This window comes from Vanacampus margaritifer, chromosome 3 (assembly GCF_051991255.1).
Source record: "Vanacampus margaritifer isolate UIUO_Vmar chromosome 3, RoL_Vmar_1.0, whole genome shotgun sequence".
NCBI classification, from domain to species: domain Eukaryota; kingdom Metazoa; phylum Chordata; class Actinopteri; order Syngnathiformes; family Syngnathidae; genus Vanacampus; species Vanacampus margaritifer.
This window is the reverse complement of record NC_135434.1, coordinates 3,882,608-3,906,696: the sequence shown is the minus strand read 5'-3', so window position 1 is coordinate 3,906,696 and position 24,089 is coordinate 3,882,608. Positions and strand designations below refer to the sequence as shown.

At 40.3% G+C, this 24,089-nt stretch overlaps 1 protein-coding gene across 1 annotated transcript; it reads left to right on the top strand.

Moving 5' to 3' along the window:
• The first annotated feature begins 1,306 nt into the window (after positions 1 to 1,306).
• hip1rb (huntingtin interacting protein 1 related b) lies at positions 1,307 to 23,993 on the top strand. Its single transcript, XM_077560247.1, has 31 exons — positions 1,307 to 1,620; positions 8,588 to 8,651; positions 8,795 to 8,937; positions 9,491 to 9,547; positions 10,910 to 10,990; positions 11,069 to 11,145; positions 11,264 to 11,325; positions 12,880 to 13,020; positions 13,100 to 13,157; positions 13,871 to 13,946; positions 14,682 to 14,887; positions 16,172 to 16,244; positions 16,474 to 16,657; positions 16,800 to 16,888; positions 16,971 to 17,087; positions 17,160 to 17,261; positions 18,256 to 18,450; positions 19,589 to 19,736; positions 19,833 to 19,919; positions 19,994 to 20,101; positions 20,225 to 20,361; positions 20,440 to 20,550; positions 20,659 to 20,717; positions 21,048 to 21,078; positions 21,170 to 21,232; positions 21,303 to 21,403; positions 21,488 to 21,593; positions 21,663 to 21,786; positions 21,876 to 21,937; positions 22,590 to 22,820; positions 23,268 to 23,993. The coding sequence occupies exons 1-31, from the start codon at positions 1,537 to 1,539 to the stop codon at positions 23,274 to 23,276; spliced, it is 3,186 nt and encodes a 1,061-aa protein (XP_077416373.1). The 5' UTR covers positions 1,307 to 1,536; the 3' UTR covers positions 23,277 to 23,993.
• Positions 23,994 to 24,089: the final 96 nt, after the last annotated feature.

The following is a 24,089-nucleotide window of genomic DNA, read 5'->3' as shown; positions in this document are numbered from 1 at the left end:
CAGACTTAAAAAGTCACAAATCTCAAAATAAATTAACTTAAAAAAAAAAAAAAAAGATAATTTGACCAATGAAACTTGTGGTGGCATCCTGCAATCATGACAGCCGAATCAACTCTGGTTGACACTATCAAATATTTTTAGAACTTTAGAATTTTTAGCTGAGACCACAAAGGCTGTTGATCAGCACTTAAATGACCAGAGAAGCTTGCCAAGAAAAACACACACAAAAGGTGTTTTCAGGTAGATTGTACTTATGACATACTCAACAATACCATATAATTAACGTCATGAGGTGATTACTGGCTGTCAATAGGTAAAGGTGGTATGTGGGCATGGAACTAATTAAACTATTAATTAGTATTTCAAGGCATTGTAAGCTGCCACTAGATGACAGCATTAGTCTGCAGACACATTCATGGGACACTTTCAATTATGTTCTGCCAAAAAAAACACTCTTTATTTATTTTCTACTGTGCCAAGCCTTTCTCCCCCAAGTTAATGGTGTTGCAATTAACTAATTATGCATTTTCGAAACATTTGGCAGCACATTAAAAACAACTTTACTGCCCAAGGGCCAATCCCCAAGCGGTCTAAAAATAACCTTTCCTCCTCGAGGTGTCATAATTTCGCACCGATATGTCACTCACTGCTGCAGTTGTTTTGCTGGGAAAAAAATGTGATAAAGCCAGTTGGGACCTCTGTTGACCGTGATTGTGCGTGTGTATGTACTTCCTCCTTGACCCGCGTACAGCCGGGAACAAACCTTCACGCTTTGCAGGCTGCTCCACCCCACCGCCGAGTAACGTGAAATTCAAGTCTGACGTGATCTGCACACAGGGTTGACATGGAACACTTCATTAGGTACATCTGTGCACTTTAATGCCAGTATATAAATCATAATTATGAAAATGTCGTAATTGGTCGTCCCTATTAATTCTGCCTAGAAACAAGCAATACTACCTGAGAAGAACTTTAAACTTTCCTTTTGTTGTAGTGTTCATAATTAATCGCAACTATTTTAAACAAAATCAAAGTAGCGAAATCGCTGTCGTTTCTGGTTGTTTTCCCCAATGTATATAAATACAGTATTACAAACTCAGAATATGGTCCATGTATGACGTAATCGCCAGTTGAGCGACAAAACGTTCGTGCAAGATTAGATTTTTAAAATATTATTGAAAGCAAAATACTTATATATTTGAAACTTTAAGAAATGAAATAATAAAATGATTAAATAAAAAAATATAATCGAGAAATGGCAAGCAGGGGATGGCACGTGGGCGGAAAATGACGTCATGATGGATTCGTCCACCTTTTGGTGGGGGAGGATCATCCGTATTCTGAACAAGACGGACCGGCTGCATTTCCTACTTTTGGCCGCGTTTCATCACCGCAGAGGCGAACTGGGAATGTGTTGGCCTTGCTAAAGACGACATCGACGACAAAGAGCAGCGCGGCGAGCCCGTGTGCGCCCTTGTGTTTTAAAAAACATTTTATGGGGATTCGGGACGTTTGAGTCCGCATCGGAAGTGGAGGATGAACAGCATCTCGACGCGGGTCAAGACCAGGCGGACTGAGGCCAGCCTCGGTGCCGAGAGGGTATACTTCGACAAGCAGCAGGTAAGGACGACATAGCTAGTTAGCTTGTTGGTGCTTTTTTTGAATCAAAGTGTGTATGCGTGGCCCTCAATAATCTTAAATGAGGAGCTCACCTGTGTTTTAATTAACTCCAACGGTCCTCTTAATTGACCTAAAATGAAAGTTTCTCTGCGTTACTTTTGACTCAAAATTGAAGGCTCACCTGTGCTGTCATTAACCCAAAATGAAGGCCTCACTTGTGTATTAATACACACAAAAATGGGGAGCACCCGTTTTTATTAACTCAAAACGGAATGCTAACGTTTCCTGACTTGACTCAAACAGGAAAGATAACTTGTTTCTTAATTGATCTAAAATGGAGGAATAACCTTTGTTCCTGATAGTGGCTTCTCAATTGGCGTTCGCCATTCTTGCCAAATCTTGTGAAAATTCAATTATGTACAAGTACCACTGTAGTGGTAAGGGTGCTGCCCCTAGTGGAATGCAAAAGAATAAACAAATTAAATGTTCTAGCTAGCTACATAATCAACTGTGCTTTTATAAAGCCAAAATGGAGGACTCACATCTTAAATAACACACACACACCTTTGACTTAATGAATCCAAAATATAAGACTAAGGACAAAATGGTGCACATCAGCATATTTTAATTGAGCTAGAAACAAAGACTAACCTGTTTTCATTAAACTTAAGTGAGCGACTCTCGTGTGATTAGTGTCTTCCTAAACCAAAATAGAATAGACTCTGTGTTTTAATTGTCCAAAATGGACAATTCTTTTCCAAAGTTGTCCAAATAAGTAAAATTATACGTTGAAATGATTATGGTTGCAAATATGCAGACAAAAATAACATTTTCGCTGTATGGTGTGGCAGATGAGTCGATGGCGTTATTAAAGTCAAATAAATAGAGCATTTGAAAGTAAAACACACATTTTAACACTATCATGGCGCCGATCTAGTTGGGCCTGTTTGGCCAGGTCTCCTCCCTCCACTACATTTGTCACAGTTTCTTGATGTATTACAGCAAGCAGCTCCTTTATTTTCCACATGTTCTCATGAGTTTGTTGTTGACTGAAGGAATGACTTTTAATTTGTACTTTCACCAAGACATCGTTGTTGAGATGGGGGATCACACAAAAATCTACATAGACGATTGTTAGCAATGCGAGAGAGAAGAATAGGCCTACGTATTGACAAAATGTTGTCCAAATTAGGATTCTTGATTTGGTTCTTCAAAAAGATAATTCAAGACGGTTATTGCCACTCCCACTCGAAGTTTACTGTCAAACAAACCTAACCATACAACAAAGTGAATAACAATTTGTGTGTTTAAAACAACCACTCAACGTTGTCTTCGAAAAGTCTGTTAGCTTAATGCTAGCATGCAATGCAAAATGCTAATATGCTAACACTCGATGGGCTAGTATCAGTCTTCTGGTGTTGGTATTGGTATAGGGCAAATACTGTCCCTATTTTAAGGTGTCGGGTACTCATGGAGGCTGCCACTTACCCCCCCCCCCATTATTATTATTATTATTTTTTAAATAAAATAAATAATCTGACATCAAGTTAGTCCTCCTGTGCAGTTGTTGGCGCTATAGACATATCGTCGAATCATCATCCGCGTCATTTCAAGGGCGAAAGATTATTAGTTACGACAGTAAAGGAATTAAAGTTGAAATTCAAGAAACCGCTGGGTTGAGTGTGGGAAGTTGCCCCAGTTGTCCTGTGAGGAAGTTGCTGATTCATGCAGGCGAGCTCCACTGCTGCGCTGCTCATGTGAAGGTGAACCATCTCATGCACACTATCCTCACTCTATAAATGTGTGTGGGTGTGGGGGCAGTGTTTGCTTTCCTTTGCTGTTGCCCGAGTGAGCACCCATGAGGCGAGGTGATGGGGGGTGGGGCGTAAAGGAAGGTAGTAGATAAACAGAGTGTTTGAGTGGCAGTACAGTCGAGAACAGCGCTCTTAATGCCTTCGGCCTCCTCCTGTTAATTAAAAGGGCCAATGATGTGCCGAGTTATACTCGCTGCTTGTGTGGACAATTTCTCCACCGTGGTGGTTTTGTGTCAACGCATAACATGAACAAACGCGCACTTTTATGACAGTGTGTTGTTCCCAAAACACGTGCTTGTGAAGGTTATTGAACTGAAAACACAAGTATGTCAAATATGTACATAAATCCAAAAAAAGAAGTGTGAGACTGTCCTATTAAGAACAGTGCAGCCATTCAGTTTACATCTAGCACTTGTTCATATTCGGGTCATGGGCGGGATCAGGATGCAGCCTCATCTCAGCTGACTTTGGGTGAGAGGCGGAGTTCAACCTGGACTGGTTGCCGGCCTATCGCTTGGCACATAGTAATCATTCCATGTATGTTACCTCACAGGTCTGGTTGGAAGTGGAAGTAAAAGAGTGACAAAAAAAAAAAGATATGGGCTAACAAACTTTCCACTTATTAAAGTGTCTATGAAACTACACCAACTAAGAAGCTATATAATTTGAAAGCTCTACAAAACAGTTACAAATGTTTCCCAAGTCCAAACGAAACTAGTCATTTTGTTGTTTTTTCAGTCTTGGTCTTGTCTCTGTCTTTATACTTGCTAGTAGTCTCGATAATGTCTTGGTCTCGGTTGGTGTGGTTTTGACTACAACACTACCTGTAAGCACGTTCACTTGCAAATTATATGTTTCATGGATGTGATTTTTCCGCTAATTCGCGGAATTCTGCTTTTTTTATCCCCCCCCCCCCAAAAAAAAAAATCTGATTTTTTTTTTTGATTTTTTTTTTTTTTTTTTTTTTTTTTTTAGTAGTTCATTGTGTATGCACATGACTCCGACAGATAACATCTTCTGCTATAACAAAGACATTTGTGGTATGCTCTAATATGAGTTACTTTTCATTTGGTCATGATACAATTATTTGTTCATGAAATTTGAACTCTTCAACATTATTTATGTGTTAACTTAGTAATCACATTAGTTAGATATGATGATATTCTCAGTGATAGTTTTTAAAAGCAAAGACAGTCCAATGTTTTTGAATGTGACTGATTTTGAGTTGACTAAAATTTTATATGGGATAGTTCAATATACATTGAAAATTTATGCTGTTGTTTTGTCTATTTCTTTGTCATGTGAGTGTACTTAAAGTACTTAAAAACACGGAAAACCCATGAGCTCCGGGTGGCTTTGCCCCCTGTGTCCCCCCACCAGGGCACTGCCCTGGACCTAGCTGGGTGCCAGCGGCCCCCAGACCCCCGGCTAAATTTTCAGATAATTTCACTTTGGTCAAATCACATCCCTGATGTTTGTCCTCCGATACAAATGTATTTTTTTGGGGGGGGGTGGGGGACTGGCTACCATATCAAATCTTACAACACACTATGCTATGGAACGCAAGATGAGGCCAGCTGGCTTGTTGAAGAGAAAAAAACAAGCGCCGTTTTTCTGCCGTTCAGCCGAAATACATCTGGTTCGTGGTGCAAAAAATGGTCGGGAAGAGCAGTAATGTGTTTTTTAAAATATCGCCAATTATATCAACTAATACATTTCTTTTGACTCGCGTCAAATTTAATAGTAGACTACATTCAAAACAGCTCCCCTGCTGGTGTGTGTTGATTTAAGATGGCAACGAGCTGCGCTATCATCTCCTCGTGTTCTCATCCAGCGGGCAGCAGCACTTTTACATTTTTAATCAGCATTCCCGATAACATCCTGATGGTTTGCACGCAGACCGGCTGCTATGGAGTCACATGTGAGAACGTTCGGGGGAAATAAAGTCGCGCGGGCTGCAGTGCATGGCGACAATAATGCAAGCTGGCGGGCCGGTGGTGGTGGTGGGGGGATTAGTTGAGGCTTTCGCTGCCTCTCACTTCACCTCTTGGCTGCTTTGAGGATTTGTGGGCGCTCCAGACGGATGCACCACGGCAGCCGAGCATGTACCACTGGAATGTCAGGAGTTGGATTACAACAATAATGCAAACAAATCTGTGGCTTTATCGCTTTGCATTTTACATGAAGTGCATGTTCCATAAAAAAAAAAAAAAATTGTGATGGAGCGAGGCCGCGGTATGTGAGGTTTATTTTGAGCCATGGTTGTTGATCTAGTGTCGTCATGGCAACGACGGTTTGCCCTAATCTACTGTTGTTTCACTTTTTGACTGGTAGAAATACTGTAACTCTCCAAAACGAGTTTCCTCGTAGCTTCGTTGCTCAGCTGCCATCTGTCGAGCCAGGATCTGTGTGCCAACGCACCCCACCCCCCCCTTTGCCACACACACACACACACACACACACACATATCAGCTCCTCCCCAACGTGCAACCCAAGTATTCAACCCTCTTTCCCTCCCCATCCAACAAGCCCCTCATTGTCACACCGGCCTCCACGCCGCCGTGCCAAATTCGCCCTGTGTAAACGAGCAAGCACAACTGTTTAGTTTGCGTCACTGGTAAGTCTGGTGAGGGTGGGGGTGGGGGGGTCTCCTGTTGTATTTACCCGCTCAATGCCAACTCATTGCCACAGAAGCCTCTCTGTTGCATGCACTTATTGGACTCCAGCAATGCTTCTCAAATTGGCGTCTCCAGATGTTAAGTGGTCCCCGAGCCTTCATTTGCAAAATAATTTGCAATAAATGATAGTAGTTGGACCTTACTTGCATATATTTTTCCAGATAGCAATTTCTTAAGTCATATTTGAATCTATTTGTAAACCAAGAAAAGCCTTCTTTTTGGATGTAGTGTACATTTATTTAAATTTTATTTTTGATTAGTTACAGGAGAAGTCAACCCCCCCCAAAATTGACAATCTTTTATGCAGCCCCACTAATCTAAATACAGTATTCTGATTAATATTGCATTAGTGCATAGGTGTCAAACTCCTGCAGGTTTTGGAGGTTTCTCTCTTCCAACACAAGCTGATTCCAATCAGCAGCATCGTTATCAGGCTTATGTAGAGCTTGCTGATCATATATTTGCTGAGTTGGAGAAGGGAAACATCCAAAGCCTGCAGTACTCCGGCCCTAAAGGACCGGAGTTTGACACCTATGCACTATTTTATCAATATCAGAAGGCGGCCATTTTGCCACTTGTTGTTGAGTGAAAATGACATCACAGTTGCTCAGTTCTCAGGTAACAACCAATCACAGCTTAGCTAAAAAAAAAACAGGTGAGCTGTGATTGGCTGTTGCCTGAGCAACTTTGATGTCATCTTCAGTCGACAGCAAGTGGCAAAATGGCCGCCCCCTGAGATGGATAATAGCGGATGGATTTTGCTTCATAGCTCATATTCCACAAATGTAATATATATCAGAATGTCATGTTTATGCTAGTGAGGTCACATATAACATTATTGTCAAGAAATATTTAAGGTTGACTCCCCCCCCCCCCCTTTAACAGTTTAAAAAATACTTTGGCAATTATTACGTTATCAGGCTAACGATATATATGAGGACTGTTGCGCCAATAAAGCAACCCATTTACCCTTTTCAAACTTAACTTTGGTTCAGTAGTTTCACTTTAGACCCTAAAAGTCCGAATCTATGTGACACTGTTTTGAAAGGTATTTTCTAAAAAATAAAATTAAATAAAAGCAAAGCAAAATTTTATGTGGTCAACTGGCCATGCATATTTTATGTACAAAATGTAAACATGAAAAAAAATCTATTTGTACTTTTTTTTTTTTTTTTTTACGTCGTACAGTAATGGAATGATGATTAAACTTTTTTTTTTTTTTTTAAGGATGAACATTTAGGGGGAAAAGAGATAAATGAAAAGCGGAGATTAAAGCCACATGTGGATTAATGGTTTGACTGGATGACGGTTTTATATAATGCCATGCGAGTGTAGATGTTGCTCTGCTTGCACACGCGTGCGCACACAAGCTTAAGTGCCGAGTTAAGAACAGGAACAAATTATAAAAAATAAAATCATTGTCGCCAACTAATTATCACAATGTTTTTTCCCCCCTCCATCTTTCTTCCTTCCTTTATTATTATAGTCATGTTACAATGGTGACACTTAGAAGTTAATAGATAATAGAGGTGGGTATTTCTCCACAGACAAGTTAAGTATCTAGAAAGATTCGGTTTGATTCATTGCACTCGCATCTTTTAAATCAGAACCAATTTTTGCGATTCAAATTGTTTTTTGTTACACTCCTAACAAATAAATAGACCATAAACAATTGGAGGATGCCTGCAGCGGGTGGTATGCCACCATGCATTTCTAGGTAATCAGCCAGGCTGCGACGTAGACGATGACAAAAGCAAAATCTGGTGCGTCTCTTCCTTCCTTCCAGTCTCCCTTTCATGATCGACACCAGTTTGTCCTGCTGGACCGGTTGCGAGGGACACGTAGTCTCCGATGGCTCATTCTCCGCACAATGCTTTGAAGATCTTATCTTCCGGCGTGGGCATCGGATCGGTTTGACCATCTATGCGTTGTCATGATAATGAGCATTTTTTTATACTGTATCTTTTGTTTTTTGAGGGAGGGTCTGAAAATGACTGGCATTACATCAGTTTAGTCGTAATCTAATTGCAAATGTCTTCTCAAATTTGCTACTTTTTTTTTTTTTTAATATATTTGTGATGTCTCTAATAGATGTTTTATGACTTGGTGCTAAATAAATATGTGTAAATATTCGTCAGAACGGAACTCTGTTATGGCCGTCCTGCACTCCAAACTCTGAGTATCATTACTTTAAAACGTTTTGTAGTTGAAGGTCAGAATTGTCAAAATTCCCAGCTTCCTTTAAGGCAGCATTTAAACTCTGCCTAGCAAAAAGTATGTGACTTTACCCGGAAGAAAAATCTTACCAATCTTTCTGCGTTATTCTAGTCATATGAAGGCGTACAAGAGAGTTTTATAGCTGTTTTTTTTTTTTTTCACGTGTCCAAGCTTGGCAACTCTACTATACAATGTTGCAATTGCAATGTACAATTTTATGATCATCTTTTATATAAATGTATTTCTCTTCCCATTCAGCTAAGCAGCATCAGCAAAGCCATCAACTCCGCAGAAACACCTGTGAAAGAGAAGCATGCACGACGTATCCTTTTTTTTTTTTCTAAAAGAGGACCAAGAAGAAAAAAAAAAAGGACCTCCGCCAAGGCAATGCATGAAAACCATTAGTGGTGAATCCCTCCTCACTGTCTTTTTCTGGAATCCTTTCCTTAACTTGGAACCCATCAGGTATCATCCTGGGCACTCACCGGGAGAAGGGGGCCTACACCTTCTGGTCCTACGCCCTGGGCTTCCCCCTGGCCAGCAGCTCCATCCTCAGCTGGAAGTTCTGCCACGTGCTGCACAAAGTCATACGCGACGGCCACCGCAATGTAAGGCGTGTCTTGCCGCTCATTACTTAAAGGGGGGGGGGGGGAGTCAACCTTAAACATTTCTTGACATTATGTTATATGGGAGCTCACTAGTCTAAACATGACATTCGGATTAATATTACATTTGTGGAATGTGAGTTATGAAGCAAAATCCAGCCGTTTTTAATCAATCTCGGGGGGGCGGCCATTTTGACACTTGCTGTCGACTGAAAATGACATCACAGTTGCTCAGGCCTCAGGCAACGGCCAATCACAGCTCACCAGTTTTCTGAAGCTGAGCTGTGATTGGTTGTTACCTGGGCAACTGTGATGTCATTTTCATTCGACAGCAAGTGGCAAAATGGCTTCCTCCTAATATTGTTAACAAAACTGCTGGATTTTGTTGCTTAATTAATAATCCACTAACGCAATATTAACCAAAATACCGTATTTAGACTAGTGGGCCTGCATAGAACATATTATTGTCAAGATTTTATTTTTTGGGGGGCTCGACTTCCCCTTGAAAACAAAAAAGAGAACTAAATACTCAAGTGTATTTGGGTTTCCTTCACAGGTGCTACAAGACTGCATGAGACATTTCAGCTCTATTGTGGAACTTGGCCAGCTTTGGGTAAGTCTGTTTGTCTTCATTGCAGGAAAGGAAAGTTTATTTGTATTGCACTATTCGTACGTGAGGAAAATCCATAGTGCTTAACAGAGGAAACGGAATAATCATTCAAATGAAAGGAAGTCTAGACGTCTGCTCACGTCTTTCTCAACATGGAAAACTAGTCACTTTACTTTGGAAACGCTCATTAAGCCTAAGAGGTCCGGAAGTCTCATAGGGAACGAAACGATCTTGAACATATTTTGCTCGCAGACCATTCACAGCTTTGAAAAAAACGCAAAGATTTTCAAATCTATTCTCGGACTCCCAGGAAGCCAGCAACAAGTCGAGCGCCAGCTTTCTTGGACCAGCTGAAGCTGTATGATCGATAATTGGTCAGCCCTGAAAAACGCTGTTACAATCAACTGAAAATGATTTTTCCGTGCCAGCTGTGCACATCAAATTCTGCACTCACGACGACATCCCCCCCCCCCCACCACCACCAGACAAAAAGTCCGTAGTTACTTCATCTTCTCCAAACTCGTTTTCAAAGGTCTAAGCAGCATGAGTGATGCAGTTTGTACCGCACTTTGTATGCAGTGGTGGTTGTTTTTAAAGTGCTTTATTATAAAAAATTAAGATTAAAAAACGATGAGCCGACGAAGCAGTTTTATATCCAGAAATTAGTTCACAGCTGATCAGTTTCTTCTCCACCGAAGCAGTACAGTGAGGGATTTGTTTTTTTAAACAGGCCTACTCAAATTTATGCTACAGGTATTTTTCACTTTTTTCATTTTCATTTCATTTTGAGGCAACGCAAGAAGAGGGCGAGTTTTACAACACTTCTCAGACATTTTGAGTGTCCAAGAGAGTTAAGTTTTGTTCCGTTTTCAACAAATTCGTTGATAATGGTTCATAATAACAGACAACGTTGCTTATGTGAATTGACCATATTTGGACGTAATTGGGGGTTTCTTTCCGACAACCCCAATATGGCTGTGGTTAATGCGGTATGTGTGTGTTAAAGGAGCTGTTGTTTGAAGGTTTATAATTAGCATTACATCAATGCTAATTTCTGTTAGCATGTCTATGGCGTTTCACATTGTTAGCATTTACCTAGCAGACTGTCATTAGAGGATTAAGTGATACAGTTTGGTTGAATGTTTGCATATACAGTGTTTATGTCAATTTTGCAATAAACTTTTTTTGTTTGTTTCATCCGATTGATGTGCTGCAATAGTCTCCCATTTCTTGACTGCGATAGTGAGGACTGGCTTTAAGGAATACCTTAAACGCGTGTTTTCATAAGTTTACATGTTTTTAATGTGTCTCTAAAAAAAAAAAAAAAAAAAGTTATGCTCTTGTGGATTTTTTTTTTGTGTCCAGGGCAACCTGCATGATCGATACGGACAGCTGGTGGCGCTCTATTCCAAGCTGCTCTGCACCAAAATGAAGTTTCACAACAAGGTGAAGCGGCGTCCCGGCTTCCACAAGCCGTCTGGTACGACGTTGAAATTGAACACACGGTCTTGTCCTTTTTCTCAGCATTCTGAAATCCCCACCAACTTGGAGGCCACAGACGAGGTGCTGGAGCGCACGGCGGGGACGGACGTCAACAACGTGTGAGTCCGTTTAGTCGAATTTTCTTAACGTGTGGCTTTTAAATTGAGTTCAGTTGAGTCGCTTCACATTCTCTGTGTCCTCTGTCTCGTAACGGGGCTATCAAATTGTCCCCCGCAGCTTCCAGCTCACCGTGGAGGTGTTTGATTACATGGATGTCGAGTTGAAGTTGGCTGAGACAGGTAAAAAAAAAAAAAAAAAAAAAAAGACGACTCCGCTAAACACGAGAAACCCGAGCTGCGGCTTCAGAGCAGTCACTTAGTGACACTACCCATTCATATACTAAACCTAAAATGAAGTATCATGCACTATAATGCTCTTTTAATCCTGTTCTTCCTCCCACATTTGATGAGGAAGGGAGTTTCCATCGTGTGGCCTCCTTTGAACCTATTTCCTGCTTCATTCTGCCCTAAATTAGCTGCATGTGATGAGGAAATGCCAGCCAATTAGAGGACATTAAGTCTGTTTCCTCCTATTTACTTGTAATGCAAGATGCCCACGATCTCTTTTGTCACTACTACCGACTTCTTTCCATGGGAATTTTGCACAAATGATCAAGAATGGACTGGAAATGTTCAAAATCCCACTGAAGTCTTTTATAGGGGAATGCAATGTATTGAAACTCTAAACATAATCTGTTAAAACAAGCAAATTTTATGTCAATCCAGAATTTCTAACCTCAATAATAGGGCTTTAAAGGAAATGTCACAAAATTCAGATTTGATTGGAAAAGTAAATGGCTTGTTTGGAAAAATTACTTCTTTCAAAAAGGTTTAGCTTTTTGTTTCCGCTCCCCTGTAAACATTTGGAGTGGTCTACGCTTGCCAGTTGTTACCAATCATACATATTGAGAATCTGTGTATCATTTGTTCTTTCCACAGGGATGTGATTTTTCCGCTAATTTGCGGAATTCCGCTTTTTTTTTATCCCCCCCCCCCAAAAAAAAATTCCGATTTTTATTTTTTTTTATTATTATTTTTTTTTTAATTTTTATTTTTATTTTTATTTTATTTTTTTTTAGTAGTTCATTGTGTATGCACATGACTCCGACAGATAACATCTTCTGCTATAACAAAGACATTTGTGGTATGCTCTAATATGAGTTACTTTTCATTTGGTCATGATACAATTATTTGTTCATGAAATTTGAACTCTTCAACATTATTTATGTGTTAACTTAGTAATCACATTAGTTAGATATGATGATATTCTCAGTGATAGTTTTTAAAAGCAAAGGCAGTCCAATGTTTTTGAATGTGACTGATTTTGAGTTGACTAAAACTGCCATTTTATATGGGATAGTTCAATATACATTGAAAATTTATGCTGTTGTTTTGTCTATTTCTTTGTCATGTGAGTGCATTGAAAGTACTTAAAAACACAGAAAACCCATGAGCTCCGGGGGGCTTTCGCCCCCCATTGTCCCCCCACCAGGGCACTGCCCTGGACCTAGCTGGGTGCCTGCGGCCCCCAGACCCCCGGCTAAATTTTCAGATAATTTCACTTTGGTCAAATCACATCCCTGTTTCCATTTTCATTTCATCAATTATCATCATCATTTCTTTTTTCTTTTTTTCAAAAAGAAAATGGAAGGAACGAGATGATCGACATGTTTTTCAGATTGACAGTTCAACATGCGCTTATATGATATACTTAAGTTGCTTTAAGCGTGTGACTTGATGAAGATTTTACAAGTACGTGTATGCATGTACTGCGTCCCCCCCCCCCCCCCTCAGTGCTGCGGCAGCTCAACTCGTCCATCGCCATCTCCACGCTCACGTCGGGCCAGTGTCGCCTGTCTCCGCTTATTCAGGTCATCCAGGACTGCAGTCAACTCTACCACTTCATGGTCAAGCTGCTGTTCAAGCTGCACGCATGTAAGGACATTCAAAATGACGGATTAGATAGTCCAGGGTTGAAATGTAATCAATGAATGTATCATTTGGTGGATTTCAGCTCTCCCTGCTGACACTTTACAAGGACACCGCGATCGCTTCCGGGACCAGTTCCAGAGGTACGTATTGGAGGTTCAGCCTTGTCCTCGGGGTGCAAGTGGTGTCAAGTGACACCTATCAAATACAAGAAAGTGTGCAACATAAGCCAGCCGAGCACTATGCCTCATCCCCCAACCCCATTGTAGCATGACAATTCCCCAAGTTTGCGCAAATTGATTGTTAAATAATGTAAATTTGTAATGAATTAATAGATTGTAAAAATACTTGCATTCCACTTCAAGCGAAATAACAACTTTCTATACAGTGATTTAAACGTATGCATAGTTTGCGGCTAATGTGTCATTTATGTCTTCCCGTTTGCTAATGCACCACCCCTTTTATTCTGATAATGCGTTGTGAACTGACTCAGAAGATGAGGCAGCGGTTGCGTCCGGGATCGATGAGGTTTAGTTTCCTCCCTTTACAATTGGCTCTGCCACCGTGATGTCAACCGCAGAGTCATTATATTGCTGACGCTACATACTTCAGGTTCTATTTTCATTATATTCATAATAATATTAATAAATAGCAAGAGCTTAATTCCTGTGTTTTGAAATATTATGCCTCTAAACCGAAAAAAAAGTAAGACATTAAACTCCTATTAACTGAAGTTAAACATCAATATTAGTTTTTACGCATCTGTTATAAATTTCATCTCATTTGGGTGCAACCCTGCAGTTATTTTTGGGAACACCCTTATGTTAACATGACTGACCGCTTTTGTGCCTCACAGCCTCAAGACCTTCTTCAACAGAGCCAGAGAGATGTATTACTTCAAAAGGCTCATCCAGATCCCCAGACTGCCTGATGTAAGATTTTGTCACTATTTACTCATATAATGGACAGCTCACATATTTCTCCTAATTCAACGACTCATCAAACTGGAAAGTCTTAAAATAACAATGAACACATCTGATATTTATTTCTAGCACAGGTGGGAAGTATCACAGATTCCAACTTTGTTGCTTTTTTGTTGTTGAGATGTTTAGTTTGACAGTAAATGATAAACTTGACTCTTTGACTGCCAAAAACGTTAAATAACGTTTCGTAAAATCCTATGGAGGAGTGCCAAAGACGTTAAAAGACGTTTTTTTCCAAAACAGGTGAAACTAACCATTTTCTATTGTTGATTACTCAAAAACGGAATAAGGTAGAAACTAACTTTTTTTTTTCTGATGGAAGATGAGAGTCCAATCTTGTTTTGGCAGTATGTGTGTTTCCATAGTCCAAACACATAATTTTCTATGGACCTTGAAAGATCAGACAAAATGCTTAAAATCGGCTGGCACCCACGGCATCCCTTTTCTGAAAACATCTGGCAGTCAAAGAGTTAAACTGGGAGTGACATTAAATAACCTGCCCCCCCCCCCCCCAAAAAAAATAAATAAAAATTGTACCTACTAAACGGCAGTTTGTTGTGAAATGAGTTTCTACATCTAATATACAGTCTCAGTACTTAAGTACAAAGTGTGAGTACTTTTGCCAAATTGGATTACTAAATGTTCCTTTTTTTTCCCCCCCTCTCATGATCATCCTATCATCAGTCGCCACCCAACTTCCTGCATGCGGCCTCGCTGGCCAAGCACGTCAAGCTGGTGGTAGTCATCCCCGACGAGGACGACGACGGCGATGATGACGAAGATGAGCCCGAGCCTCTCATTGACGTTAGTGAAGCTAACTCACAGGCCACGCCGCAGCCCGACATCTTCGATCAGGCCTTCGGACCGCCCAATGGAGGCTTAGACGACAGGTGAGAAGTCATGGTTGTGTTCTGTAATGTGTAGGTTGATTTATCCAACCGCAAGTCATCCCCCCCCCTGGAACTTTGAACTTTTCCTCGGCACACCGGATTATTTCTAATGGCAATCACTGCCATAAAGGAGTCAAAATGAGAGAAAATATTTTCATGTTGAGATCTCACATATTGTAATAAACCTACAGAATAATGAAACTAAATAAGTGACACATATTCAGAACACAGAAATAAATGGATCCGCAGCATCCCATATTATACAATTGTCAAAAATGAAAAAATAATAATAATGTAGGCCTGGTCAGGAACTAAGGAGGACTAATGGGATCACAAGGAAGACACATAGAAAAAGAAACAGTATTACGACAAAAACATTTTGAAAGAAACTTTATTTATAAAAAAGTTGCAATCAGTAAAGTGGTCAACGTTAAGAGAAAAAGTTGTAATATCAAAAGAAATATAGTCAGCAATTTCAGAAAAGTTGTAAAATAAGAAAATTCTAAGAGAGAGAATGGTGTTATATATATATATATATATATATATATATTTTTTTTTTAAATATGGTCATTACTCATGATTTTTGTGTGTGCTTATCTTTAACTCATTTGCTCCTAAAAAAACGTATAAATATGTTCTACTTTAAATGTTTTAGGTGTCCCAAAGACGTATTTATACGTTCTTTTATATATATATATATATATATATATATATATTTTTTTTTTTAATGCTAGGGCATACAGAAGGCTTTGATGCAGCCTCTCAACTGCAAAGAATGGTTGAAGAAATGGTAGTTATTACAAAAACGGCCAGCAGGTGGCAGCAGAGTATAAGATCAGCTAGGGCCATGTTGAAAAAAGCCGTTTTCCCCACTGTTTTGAACAGATTTGTGAATAACAATGAAACTTAGCTACATTCTAATGCTAATTGCTGCAAAACCGAAACTGATAGAAATATACTTTTTTTTTTGTCCTGTTGAAAGACGAGACTCTAATCTTTCTTTTGGTAGGTTCCATGTTTTTATAGCAATAGAACACAATATTCTGTGAGCCTTGCAAAATCAGTCAAAATCCAGTAAAACAGCCGGGACTGAAGGGGGGTTTTGCTACAGTGAAAATGGCTGGGAGTGAATTAGTTAATTTGCATATCTTTATATAACAACTATATTTTGTTCTTTTGCATCCAGTATGGTACTTAACCTCCTTTCTAGTTGCAATATCCACTGATTGATTTCACTTGACAAATGTTGCAATGTTTTTTGTTGTTGTTGTTGTCATGCAACAGGGATGCACAGATTGAGAACCTCAAGCGGGATCTGGAGCTGTTGCGAGCCGAGCTGGAGAAGGTGAAAGCCGAGGTGAGGACACACCACCCGTTTTGTTTGTTTGGACACCTGTTGGGCAGATGCAAAATATCTCTTCCCCATATGTGGAATGTGACGAGCTTGTGTGTCATGCTTTCTCCCAATTCGTTTCAACCACTGTCCACACCTAATGTAAATAATAAAAGCAAATTAAATGATTAAATATATTACTAAATGCTTGAAAAGTGAGCCATTGTGTTTGTTTTTTTGGGGCTTCCTGAAGGCTCAGCGCTACATCATGCAACTCAAGTCGCAGATCAATAGCCTGGAGGCGGAGTTGGAGGAGCAGAGGTCCCAGAAGCAACGTGCGCTGGTGGAAAACGAGCAGATGCGCATGGCGCTGGAGTTGGCACGCCGCCGCAACACCGAGCACGAAAGCCTGCAGAGCGCCTTCATGGAGGCGGAACGTAAGACCTCTCGTTGTACTCTCGGCATGTTACACTACTCGAAACAAAAAAGTTCGGGATGTTTGGCTTCTGGTTGAAATTTCAGGATGAACCTCAAACGCACTCCAGTGTATTTAGAAAGCGCTTGTGTGTGTTTGTGCAGAACGATCCCAGGCCACAGAGCAGCGCTACAATAAGATGAAAGAGAAGCACTCAGAGCTGGTGGCCAGTCATGCTGAACTACTTCGCAAGGTACCACTAGAAAAAAAAAAAAAAAGTCTTCACGCCTATTTCATCATTCCTAATCGACAAACGTGCGCCTTTGCTTTGATAGAGTGCCGACACGGTGAAGATGCTGTCTGCCACCCAGCAGACTCAGGAGGAGGTAGCGAGGACCAAGCAGCAGCTGGCCTTTGAGGTGGATCGGATAAGGCAGGAGGCGGACATGAAGGTCGGTGTCCTGTCGCCGGGGGAAGGCGACACCGTTGGTTTGATTTTTGAAAGGAGAATTGTTTTGTTGCAGATGGAGGAGCAGAAGTTTGAGATGGAGAAGGTGAGGAGAGAGCTGGCCGAGAAGATGGCGGAAATAACGCGCATCAAGGCCAACCTGCAGAGCAGCGAGCTGGTCAGTTGAATTGCCGTCTTGAGCTTTGATGGCTTTGTGGGCAACACATTCTGTTCGCAACTTTAAAGGAGAAGTCAACCTTGAACATTTCTTGACAATAATATGTTATATGTGACCTCACTAGCTTAAACATGACATTCTGATTAATATTACTTTTGCGAAACAAGAGTTATGAAGCAAAATCCAGCCATTTTTATCCACGTCGGGGGGCGGCCATTTTGCCACTTGCTGTCGACTTAAGATGACATCACAGTTGCTCAGGCAACAACCAATTACAGCGCACCTGTTTTTTTATAAGCTGAGCTATGATTGGTTGTTACCTGAGAACTGGGCAACTGTGATGTCATTTTCACTCAACAACAAGTGGCAAAATGGCCGCCTTGTGATATTAATAAAATAGTGCATAGGTGTCAAACTCCGGTCATAAAAAATGGACGTACTGTTAAGTGTTTTTCACATAGCTGTGACGATATGTAAATAATTGATATTAAACATTTGCTTTTACTTTTGTCCTTAATTACATTTCAGACTCTTTACTTATACTTACATAATGGAGTAAAAGGAGAACCAGTACAGTACTTCTACTTTTTCTGTTATTACTTTTTTTAATGCAAATACTAACTGTATAGTGTTCCGATATGACATTAAAGCAGTGGTATGGGCATCGGCAAGTACTAACGAGTAACATGCCGATGCCATTATTAGGCATGCCAGGTAGGCAATAAAAAGTTCAATTTGATTTGTTCTGTATTAGTTTTTTCTCCTGTTTTGCAAAGTTTTTTTTTTTTTGCAGTGCCTGAACGAGCAATGATGGTTTTACATCATGTAGTTTAGAATTACAAAAAAATAAAATAAAATAAAAACATTCAAATAGTGTGGTATCGTCTGATGCTGCAAAACTGGGTATCGAAATCTGTACACTAATACTGTGTATGTACTTTGCCTTACGTACAGAACGTGATTAGCTTTGCCGCATTTTCTTTCTGTCTTGCAGACTTCGGCACAAGTCAACGGCACCATGACCGCTCTGCAGGCGGAGAAGGAGCGTCTGATGCGCTCGGTGAGCGAGAAGGAGGCCGAGCTTTCCACCGTCCGCCAGAGCGCGCAGCTGCAGCAGTCTACGGTGCAGCAGGAGAAAGACAAGAGCAGCAAGGAGCTTAGCGAGCTGCAGGCCAAACTAAATGAGAAGGTGGCTAACCATTTTCTTTTCATTATGGGACATTTGAGTGGGTGGCAGGGTTATTATAGTTTTCGAAATTTCATTATAGTTGGTTTTTGTTTTGTTTTTTTACATTTTGTTTTAATTAGTTTTCGAGGCAGCCTGGTTAGATTTTTATTAGTTTTAGTTATTTAATCTTTAGTCTTGGTATGAGTTTTCATTTATTTTTAACTCATTCACTGCCATTGATGGCTATAGACGTAAAAAAAAAAAATCATTTGAACTATTTCTATTAGCTTCACATTTTTTTCCACTTATAACAAGAGTATGAAAACCTTGAAAAAAAATGTATTGTACATTTAGAACAGATATTAAATTCTTGATTGCTCTTGAGTTAACTAGTGAATTCATGTGATTAATTACAATTAAACATTTTAATCCCCTGATGCCTCTAATAAAATTTTATATATATATATTATTATAAATTCTGGCTGTCAGACGATAAATTTTTTAAAATTGTAATTAATCGCATGACAATAGTTAACTCACGATTAATCACAAATTTTATATCTGTTCTAAATGTAAAAAAAAAAAAAATTCTAGGTTTTCATACTCTTGTTAACAAAAGTGGGAAAAATGTAGCCTACTAATAGCAATAGTTCAAATGAATTTTTGACGTCTATAGCCGTCAATGGCAGTGAATGAGTTAAATGTGTCTTGTGTGCAATATTTATTAAACACCATGGTTAAATGAAAAAAGTAACACGCTTCTTACCTAGCGTTGTGTTTCGGCTGAGTCAAAAGTCAAACATGCAGTATTCTGATGGTGCTTTTCTATTGGCTGCTGCTAGATGACATCACTTCTGTGCGACTCACTTTCAAACGTCCTTATTCCTGTTAATACCGAAATAAATATACTTAAATCACAAAATCAACTCCAAAGATTCATGTATTAAATTAATTACCAAAAACGAAAAATATTTTTAATTTAAAAAGGAGTTTCAGTTTCTTTTCGTTTTTTAAAAAACATTTTTGTTTTTATTTTATTTCAACGAAAACGTTTTTTTTTTTTTAATTTTTGTTTGTTATTTTGTTAGTTATAGTTAGCTAAAATTACCTCGGTGCGTGTGCACACATAATCAAATATTTGTGTTTTGATTTCTGGCAGGCCAGACAGGAGGAGCTGCTGAAGCAGAAGCTCCTGGACGAGCAGTTTGCGTTGCTGCAGGGCACCGTCTCGGAAGCCGAGAACATCATCCAAGATGCCGTCGCCAAGCTGGACGATCCCCTCCATATCCGATGCACCAGCTCCCCAGGTCACGCCGCTTCCCTCTCATCAACTACAGTCAAGCTTTTGATGCTTTTCCTTGTGAATAATTGTATTTAAACTTCTTATGGTCTTTCAAACACAGATTATCTAATAAGTCGAGCAGAGGTGGCACTGAGCTCCGTTGATAAAGTGAAAAAAGGCCAAGCGGAATATGTGAAAGACATGAAGGGTAAACAATGATAATATTGGAATAAGAGTAATGCCATAGATCAGCTGACGTGACATTGTGTTGTTGTGTTTCAGACGCTGGAGCGCTGCTGAGGTCGTTGACGCACTTCTCCCACTCGGCTGCGGACACCATCATCAATGGCAGCGCCACTGCTCACATGGCGCCCACTGACCACGCAGATCGTAAGCAGACGCAAATACTGGATAGGCTGCAAACCTCTAATCGATGACCTCATTCAACTTCACCTCTGAAACGCTGTGTTCATTTTCACATTTTGTAACAAATGACGTGTGCGCCCCCTACAGGACTGACGGAGAACTGCAGAAGCTGCGCCACCCAGTGTTTGCAGTACTTGAAGGAGCTCAAGTCCAAGGGCACCCTTCAGAGGGCCGACCCGGCGTCTATTAGAGTCATCATCCAGAAGATCCTACACCTGGGCCAGGTAAGCTTGACGTGGCGTGACGAACGAACGAACGAACGACAAGCCACCGTGTGTGTGAACCGGAATCGTTGTGTGTAGGAACTGCGCCCGAAAGGCATGGACGTCCGCCAGGATGAGCTGGGAGATCTGGTTGACAAGGAAATGGCCGCCACCTCCGCAGCCATCGAGGAGGCCGTCCGCAGGATTGATGTTAGTAGTCGGAGTCGTGTTCTTTTTGTTGATCGGTGTGTGTGTGTGTGGCGTTTGGTTTTGAATGTGTGTGTGTGTGACAAAGTGGTTGTCTCCTTGTGGATGCAGGAAGTGATGAATCAGGCGCGGAAAGACACGTCGGGAATTAAACTGGAGGTCAATGAAAGGTCTGTTCATTGGATTAAATGTATTCATTTATTGATTTGCATTATTGTTGGTGTTTTGTCATTAAAAAGGAAAAACTATTTTAACAGAGTTGATAGGCTGATTCAAGTATTTATTTGTATTATGTATTAATATTATATTTGATGTTTTTGCCAATTTTAAGGGCAGATTAGATTAGGCTGGTCCATTAATTGGTCGGCAAACATTACCCAATTTATATTGGTTGTGCCTTTCATTATTTATTTATTGCAATAATTTATCTTTTCTATTATTTACTGTTGCGGCATACCTCCCAACACTAGTACCGAATACTTTGTGTGCTTTTCTTTCAGGATCCTCAACAGTTGCACAGACCTGATGAAGGTACACTTGATGTTGCCAACATTGTACTCATCTTCACTTTTCTTTTTTTTCCGCCATCCTCAATCTGTGTTTTTGCTTGTTTCCCACGTAGGCCATCCGCATGCTAATCCTTGCCTCCACGGAATTGCAAAAGGAGATTGTGGAGAGCGGCAGGGTGAGTCGCGTCGGCCTCGGCGGCTCCTTCAACGCTTTACTGCGATTAATGCAAGTTTGCTTTTGTTCAGGGCGCGGCCTCCATCAAAGAGTTCTACGCCAGGAACTCCCGCTGGACCGAGGGGCTGATCTCTGCGGCCAAGGCGGTGGGCTGGGGGGCCACCGAGATGGTGTAAGTTCAACTGGACCGCATGTGGTGTCTTCTCTTGATTAGATTTTTCAAATGAGAGCACCAATTGGGCGTTTCTCACAACAGGGAGTCTGCTGACAAGGTGGTGCTGCACACGGGCAAATATGAAGAGTTGATCGTCTGCTCACACGAGATCGCTGCCAGCACCGCGCAACTCGTCGCCGCCTCCAAGGTCAATGCCAATAAATGTGCGTGCGTGTGTTGTCACGTTCCAATTGATTTGTAACGAGCGAGTTTTCAGGTGAAAGCGGACCGTCACAGCAAGAGGCTGACGGTGCTCCAGCAGGCCTCTCGCCTGGTCAACGAAATGGCCGCCAAAGTGGTGGGCTCCACCAGGACGGGACAGGACAACCTGGACGACAAGGGTACCACGCCCGCTATATTGGGCGTTTACTTTAAGCTAGCACATGACAAGCCTCGATCCAATTTGGTCTTTGTGTTGTCTCTTGTACAGATCCTATGGACTTTTCTGGGTTTTCACTCATCAAGTTTAAGAAAGAAGAAATGGAATCACAGGTAACGTATGGCCTCAGAAAATCCTGGGCCCCATTGGTGTGTGTGTGTGTGTGGCTTAGTATTTTTAAAAGATATACACTGTAAGTGAAGTTGGTTGACAGTTGGCACAAGAAACGGGAATCTACAACTAGACAAAGTGCAATTTCAGCAGAAATTGCGTGGGAATGCTGAATGCTGAGATGTGCTTGTGAAGTAAATTGAAAGATGAAATTATGAAAGATGAAAATGACACATTTTTACTTGGAGGTAAATGACAAATTAATAAAAAGAAAACTTGAACTGCAATCTGTCTAAGGTGGGATTTAATAATTTCAGAGAAATGTACTAAGATGTGGTCCAAGCGGAGTTTGAACCCAGGTTCTCCGCCATGGATATATTTGCAATGTCCAGTCAGAGGTGGGATTCAAACCTGCAACCTCCTGGTTACTGGACAATGCACTTTACATTACACTTTAAAAGTGTTATGTGGGAGTTGTTTCACGGCAAAAAAAAGTGAGGAGAATAAAAATCCCAATAAAATGGGTGGTAATGCTTCAGCACAAATACACACACAGGAAATGACTCCATATTAGGACAAGTTGGGCTCCATTCTTCTGGGTGAAATGACATACTGCTGCCCCCTGATGGATTGAACGTGTCAATGTTTGTGCAGGTGAAGTTGCTGGAGTTGGAGTCTGAGCTGGAAAACGAGCGTCTGCGTCTGGGCGAGCTGAGGAAGCAGCACTACTCTCTGGCCGGCGTGCCCCTGGACCAGCTGCAGCTGGATGACGGCAACAGCGACGAGCCCTCCTCGCTCGTGTCCATGTCGCCCAGGTTCAACAAGCCGGCGCTCCTGAAGAAGCCCACGCTGGCCCAGAAGCCCAACGTCCTGCTCAAGTCACCCGTAAGTCTTTGCGAATATATACTGCATATGGAAGGAGAACGATATTTAAATCATATTTTGTGTTGGAGAATTGTATTTTTTTTTTTTTTTTATGTTTAGTTTATTTTTGGGGAATATTTTTAAGTATTTAAATATTTGTAAATGTAATTTTGTTTGAAATCGTATTTTTTATTTTGAAATGTTATTCCATTTTATTGCTTAAACATTATGTTTTTAATTGTGTTAATGAATTTGTAAAGTATTTTTCTTTTTAAATTATGTATTTTTTTTTTTAATTCTTAAAATGTTTTTGAATTTTTAGTTTTGAATTTTGTTTTTAAGTATAATTCCCATACAATTTCATAAGATAATTAAAGCAATTTTTGTTCTTTAATTGAAATATTCTTGAAGAATGTGTTTAGATTTTTTGTTATTCAAAATGACTTGAATTTGTTTGTCTTTTTGCAGTTCAAGTGAAAGCTGAAGCACAAAGGAAGCGGTGGGGGGGGGGGGGGACTCACATTTTTAGGTTGCTTGCTGATAGTCCTGCTCTTCTCTATTTCCTTTTGCCAAAGTGGACCAGAAGTTGCATATATTTTGCCTGTATACAACAACATTCTATCCTTTTATTTTAGTATTTGGCAACCCAATAAACAAAAAGTTGTTGTTGTTTTTCCTGCGTTAAGTATTTTACGACAAGATATAAATTCTAGATGCTGCTTTGAGAATAATGATCTATCTAAACTTTTGTTGTTGTTGACAAACCTCCTGCGTTGCCTTCACGGTGAACACGGTTTCATCTCATTTGCAAAACTACGTTAACTTAGAGGCCTTGGAATGCACTGCACTGATGACTCGTTTGTTCGCATTGATCATAATAATTCATGTAAAGCCATACGGTTACAGCAAGTCCCAGCAAGTGTAATGTATAGCGCTCATTTGGAATGGATACATACTGTTACACGCCAATCACATGTAGTCGCTTCTTCTCGGATGAATGTGGATGTTTATTATCTGTGGGAGTTTTCATACAGGGTACTTAATACTACTATTATTAGTGCACCCTTTTATGCTGTTCTATTCTCTTTATATATGCGCCTAAATCTAGTTGGAAATATATTTTAGCAAAGGTCATGGTGTTTGTCCGTATACCAAGTGTAAATGTTCAACAAATTAAATAAATATTTAATTTAATGACATGCTGTCCCTCTGTTTAATATTTCTGCAATATTTTTGTAATTACCATACATTTATTTTGGGCTGATTTTCCATTTCACTGCCGACAAGGTT